This window comes from Melanostigma gelatinosum, assembly GCF_949748355.1.
Source record: "Melanostigma gelatinosum genome assembly, chromosome: 1".
NCBI classification, from domain to species: domain Eukaryota; kingdom Metazoa; phylum Chordata; class Actinopteri; order Perciformes; family Zoarcidae; genus Melanostigma; species Melanostigma gelatinosum.
Window position 1 is genome coordinate 13,924,324 of NC_136634.1, and position 6,000 is coordinate 13,930,323.

Below are 6,000 nucleotides of genomic sequence, written 5' to 3' on the forward strand. Positions count from 1 at the left end.
TGTGGTAATGACATTGTTGAGTCTGATCAGGTGAGTTTTTGTTGAACATCACAGAGACATAATGCTAACCCTATCCTGGACACAGTCCGTAGTACCTGCTCTTTGTCTCTCACCCCCATAAACTGGGTTTAATCTTCAAAGATCTTCTTTAAACTGATATCTTACACGTTGACATCCAAAAATCTTGTACAAACACATACAATACCATTTCTTCATATGCTAATTAACAAAACAATATTGTCAATTCAAGACACCAAGATCAGGTACCGAAAACAAGGGTGAGGATTCAGTCATTTTGGACTTTAGAACTCACTCTACCACATGAAGATGCGCTCTTCCCTTCTCTCCTGCTGAAAAGGAAAAGTGTTGCATGGCGCTGCATTCTGCTGATCCAGGCTTGAAACACGGCAGGAGGTGTGTAATCCAACTTCAGGCTGCCGATTCTCGTATAATCTCCTGCTCACTCAGAGCACACACAAGTCACTTTTGACTGCTCCATAAAAGATTCAAACTGTCAGAGTCTGGCCATCTGTCATCTGCCTCTATGTTTGCCTGTCAGACTTTCAGGCTCTCTCTCTGTTTTTCTTTCTGTCTCTCACAATGTCACGCTGCATGTGCTCGTCAGTATACTGGACTTAAATATGACTCCTTGAAAGTGAAACGAATGATCTGTTGAGCATCTTTACATCACATAAGCACATTAAGGGAAGTCCCTTGGCAATGGGATTAATAGGATTGAAGGGCCTGTGTGCATGTTTGTGTTCCGAGTGTTTTCAAGTATGTAAAAGCATGTTGAAGTGTGCTTGTGTGTGCATGTATACAGTACATAATGAGTGTACATGTTTGAGTGTGTCTATGTGTGCGTGCGTCCATTCGTGTGTTTGAGCAGTTTTTGTTCACAGACAGCGATTCTGCAGCACCTTTGGGGAATTCTCTGCTTTCTTTTCAACCGCTCTCCTATAATTTCCCATCTTTATTTCTTGCATGCAGTGCCTCACTAAAATACAATGGGTCATTTCAGCCAAGAAGCAAACAACAATGAGGTAATCGACAATAACAGGCAGAAAAGCAGCCTCTTGCCTTTGCTATCAATGTCTGGAGAAAGAATCCAAAGCATACTCAAACTACCCACAGAAATCCAACTGAGTACCTGAGAGGGAATATGCAGTGTCTGGCTGTAAAGGTTTAATTAATCTGCAGTTTGCTCTGCCAACAGTCCATGATGTCTCCTTTGGATATGTGAGAGCGGATGAAGAGGGGTATAAGTGTTGACACAGGGGCATATTAGTAATAAAAGGCTTAATGCTGTGTTGTTACATGTAAAATGCCACATGGTATCTTTCTAACAGTGTGATCTTCTGTCACATGCAGGGAGAAAGAGAGCATAGCTTAGAGATGTGTTGGATTGATAACACTGTATTTCATTCTACAGCCAATGATGGGTAAAATGTTTCTTCTCTTTGCAATTTATATGCAATTTGAGGAAATCACTTTCTGTTCAAGATCATTCTAGCCTGTGATTTATGGACAATGTAATGGTCATGTTACTTACTTTACAGTAAAGAATGAAGTACTTATTTTAAAAGAGCCAAAATACACAACCATTCATCAAGAGTGGCTGTTGTTGTCGTGCCCAAACAATCACTCAAACACGACAGGATAGCTGTTGCTGACTCCATATGATTTACAACAGCAGAGCTTGAAAAATGAATGAAATTAACATGTGTGGGAACTGGACATTTGCCCTATTCCATACCACCTTCTGCAGCAAACACATTCAGGAAGAAACACACTTCAGTATGGTCACAGGGATGTTGTGAAGAGAATACACTGCATACTGTTGAAATGGGAAAATAAACAGAGGAAAGGATCAATGTCACAGTCCAATGGTGCTGCGTTTTTTTCCTGTGGCTGCAATACCACACAAGACACAGACTACATCTCCAAGGGTTCCTGCGTAAAGATTGTATCAAGAAGAATGTAGGATTGGATCTCTTATTCTGTCTGGGCAAGAAGCTGCAACAGAGAGAGGGAAAGTTTCACAGTTCAGGTGTAACTATCTTGATTCTCTACTCTTGTGTCTTCCTGTGGATTTATAATGCCTCTTATAGCCTTCTTTATCCGTGATGCCTTTGCTCGCCGTCTCCCCTCCCTCCCCCGCCCTCACCCTAAGTGGCCAGTTGTCAAAGTCAGCTGAAGCCCAGTTAATGATGAGGTAGATTTATTAGCAAGACATCAGTGGAATAGGTGGGGAGTGGAACCCCCGGAAGCCAGCAAGCAAATACAGCCACCGAGTGTGCATACCAAAAAGAGAAAGAGAGGGAAAAGAGGAAAAAAGAATGCGTATAGGACAAAGTAAGAGAAGAAAAGAGAAAACTGAAGGTGTTTAAAAGAAGCTAAATCCAAAAAGCAGACAAAAGAGAAGTAGAAAGCACCCATTCAGAGAGGAAGGGGGAGAGGCAGCTCCCCTCTCTTTTATCCTGTCTCCAGCAGTGGCTACAGAACGAGATCTTACCGTCTGTTGTAGGTCTGGGATTCCAATGCGGATGACCACGGTGTTGCCTGTCGGCTCTTCCATGGGTGCTCTCGCACTGTGGCTCCGCTCTGCACCGGGACGGAAAGCCGGAACACCGACAGGAATGGGAACACCGCTGTCCTCTTCCCGGGAGCTGCCGCTGTCAGTGCTGGCCCCCTGGCTGCCGTTTGCTGTGTGTGTGTGAGGCTGTGTGAGTGTGTGCGAGTGTGTGTATGTGTATGTGTGATGCTGCTGCTGCTGGTCCTGCCGTGGAGGGCTGGGTGGCTCATGTTTGCCGGCTGCCGGACGCAGAGGCATGCTCCGTGTTAGGGGCTCGGTCTATGTCTCTCTCTCCAGACACACACACACACACACACATACACACACACACCGATGGCTCTCGCTCACACTACACGCACACACGGTTTGCAGCGTGCATCACTCGCCTGGGAGAGAAAAAGAGGGCGGGAGAGAGAGGCAGGGAAGGAGGGTGGCAGGGAGGGAATGGGCATAAAGGAGGGGGTATTAGGAGATTACAAACAGATGAAGGGTAAAAACACAGAGATGATAAATACCAGCGAAACCTGGAAATAAAACCGAGGAGAGATGCATAGATAAAGCAAGATTGAAGGAATTACATTCATAAAAGGGTGCAACATTATTTAACTCAAATTTGTGATTTGCACAAATGATAATCCCAATGCAATGAGTACAAAAAGAGACACCGTTATTCTTTAAATAGAACAAAATAGATAAAACAAAAACAGAAGAGAAAAAGCAGAATAGAGGGAGAGGATTAACATTTGCATGGAAATGGATATTTAGTATTAACTGCACGTGTGTTTGAATAGTGTTAAACTAAAGTTGTTTAATATGCTAAATATGTATACTACAGTGGCCATAATGCGGTCACACGCTGTTGCTCTTGCTGTAGTGCACGCGCTGTCGTGTCGTCGGGACAGAATGGGGGATTGTTCGTGCGTATCAATGTCGTGCAGGATTTGGCCTTCATGCTTCACTTTATCTATCTACGAGTCGCTGATTAAATGGTTCCCATGTAAACACAGTGACACGTAGTCATAGACAGAGCAAGCTGCCATAAAGGAGGTTGAGGTTTTTGTGGGAGTTCTTCCCATTGAGGGTCATTCTCAAAAGGGGCGTTGTTCTCCATTTCCAGATTATTAAGGGCTAATAATGTCGAACTGACCTTAATTTTGATCTGTGCCTTGTAAAACAGGCATTCAAAGGGATTTCATCGTCTGAGACTTTCGTGTTTAATGAAGAAAGATGTGTTGACCAACTAACATGCTGGTTCAGTTCATGCTGTCAGATTGGATTGAACTCAGGACAACAATGGGAATGCTTGTCAGAGGAGATGGGAAGACAAATACATAAGGGCTTGAGTATTAGAAGAAGAAGAAACATTCCTTTATTAGTCCCACAGTGGGGAAATTATTCTCTGCATTTGACCCATCCCTGTATATGTAGGGAGCAGTGGGCTGCCAATGACAGGCGCCCGGGGAGCAGTTAGGTCTTGCTCAGGGACACTTCGACACAGGACACGGTGCAGCCGAGGATCGAACCGGTGATCTTTCGGTTGGCGGACAACCCTCTCTACCCAGTAAGCCACGGTCGCCCCCCAAAAGATATTGGGGGGGGGGGGGATTGTTGCCAAATTATTGCCAGTTTCAAAAGCAACCATTTGAATAAGTGAGCTTGCCATGAAATAAAATGTGCCGTAAAATATTCGTGGCAGGTCTGTGAATTATTAATTGTGATCTTAAGTCAGTGCTATGGGATATTGTGTTGTCAGTGTCATCATGGTGCAAGTTGACCCAACAGCCTTGAGAAAGCATTTTCTCATTGGATGGAATTTAAAGCCTGCACCTCAGGGGGAATACAAGTGATGAACGCTCTGAAGCTGCTGTAGCACACGATAATGTTGGCTCTCCAGTGAACACACAAATGCAGATATATGTGGAGAAACGTGTGCAATCAAACATTCAAGAGACTCTCACAGAAATACAGGCTGCAGGAATATTTACACACATTAATCAGACGTCAACATCCTTCTGCTCTGTGTCCTCTGCATGGGTGCATTTCATAATGAGTGAATGTTATGCGTTTACAAAGCCTCGTGTAAGCTTTCGAGGCCTTCAAATGGTTTCGTGTGAACTTTCTGCAAGACCAGTCTCAGCAAATGTTTAGTCTATTAAGAAGCAGTTGACGGTCGAAAGAACATTTCAAGCTGTTTACCCTAAGAAAGCCATAACAAACCTGGAGAGGCGTCAATACTTACGCCTGGCTGATTTGCGACCGTGACTTAGGAGAAAGTGACCTTTGTACTAGAACGAATTGTTAAGGTGTCCAGATACGTAGGCTACGCTGTGTGAACGCAAAATGTGTGTGCGTTACCCTGTGCCAGCCCACTGCATGCTGTTTACTTAGTATAAATATCAGAGACAGATCTTCGAACAGCCTTGATGCATCAACTTGTTTGTGTTTCAACTCTGTTCCTTCTTGCAAGAATAAATGTCCTGTGATTAATGATTTTTTATATTGGCTCGGGTGAATTTTTCCAACAATAGCCCTCAGACAAACATAGTTCAACTGCATGTCAGGAAGAACCAATCACAGACGACAGACATCTTTCTTTTCCTCCATAAACATCACTCAAGATAAATATGGAGGAGAAGTTCATCATTTTAGTGCAGGGCTACGCAGAGCTTTACAACTTTTAAAGAAAAGTTACAATAGTGTTTGTGTTTGCTGTCGATGATAGTTCATGATGGCCAAAATTGGAAACAGGTCAGACTTTTAAAAAATTGGAATCCGCCAAGAAAATTGCAATTGGTGCATCTTTCATATTTACTTCTCATTGTTATTTTCATCAAGCAGAAGGTTAGCAGTATGTATTCATCCCAGGCTGCACTACAGATGCTTGCATGTGAGTACTCTGCCACTGCTGGACAGTCTACAGCTCTACAGTGCATAATCCCATGAGCATTGGAGAAGGAGCATGGCAGGTAGCCCTAATACAGTAGAGGATTTAGCAGATCACTCTGCCTGTATCGTCTACAGCCTGCCAGGTCTTTGGGGCAAGGGAAATTGATAACTCTCACCCAGACCTTGTAGGGTGGCTCAATATTCACATTTTATAAATCAATTCGCTGCCCTTACTATAAAACTGGCACAATGGACCAACAACATATCTCAACACTGTGATTAGTTTCAAACAACTTAAGATATTTATAATTTGTAGTTGTGTATTTGTCAATATCATCAGCAAGAATCCTGCACTTGAATTTTTTTAATGACTGATATCGGAATACATGAACTGCATAACAAACAACACCAGATCACACAATTAGAAGGATTAAGTCCTGTGAATGTGGCAAAGGGACATAAAATGGCTTGCCAATGGCAACAATGATTCCCTAGATAGTAGCGGCAGGGCCAGGGAGGGATTTCATCCCACTTGCATC

At 43.4% G+C, this 6,000-nt stretch overlaps 1 protein-coding gene across 1 annotated transcript in view; it reads right to left on the reverse strand.

Annotated features, from left to right (window-relative positions):
- shank3a (SH3 and multiple ankyrin repeat domains 3a) overlaps positions 1-2,833 on the reverse strand; it is a gene marked incomplete at both ends in the record, with an annotated part of 114,298 nt that extends 111,465 nt beyond the window's left edge. The window contains one exon of the mRNA XM_079278127.1: positions 2,516-2,833. Within this exon, the coding sequence (XP_079134253.1) occupies positions 2,516-2,833 (318 nt within the window). The remainder of the gene's footprint in view (positions 1-2,515) is intronic.
- Positions 2,834-6,000: the final 3,167 nt, after the last annotated feature.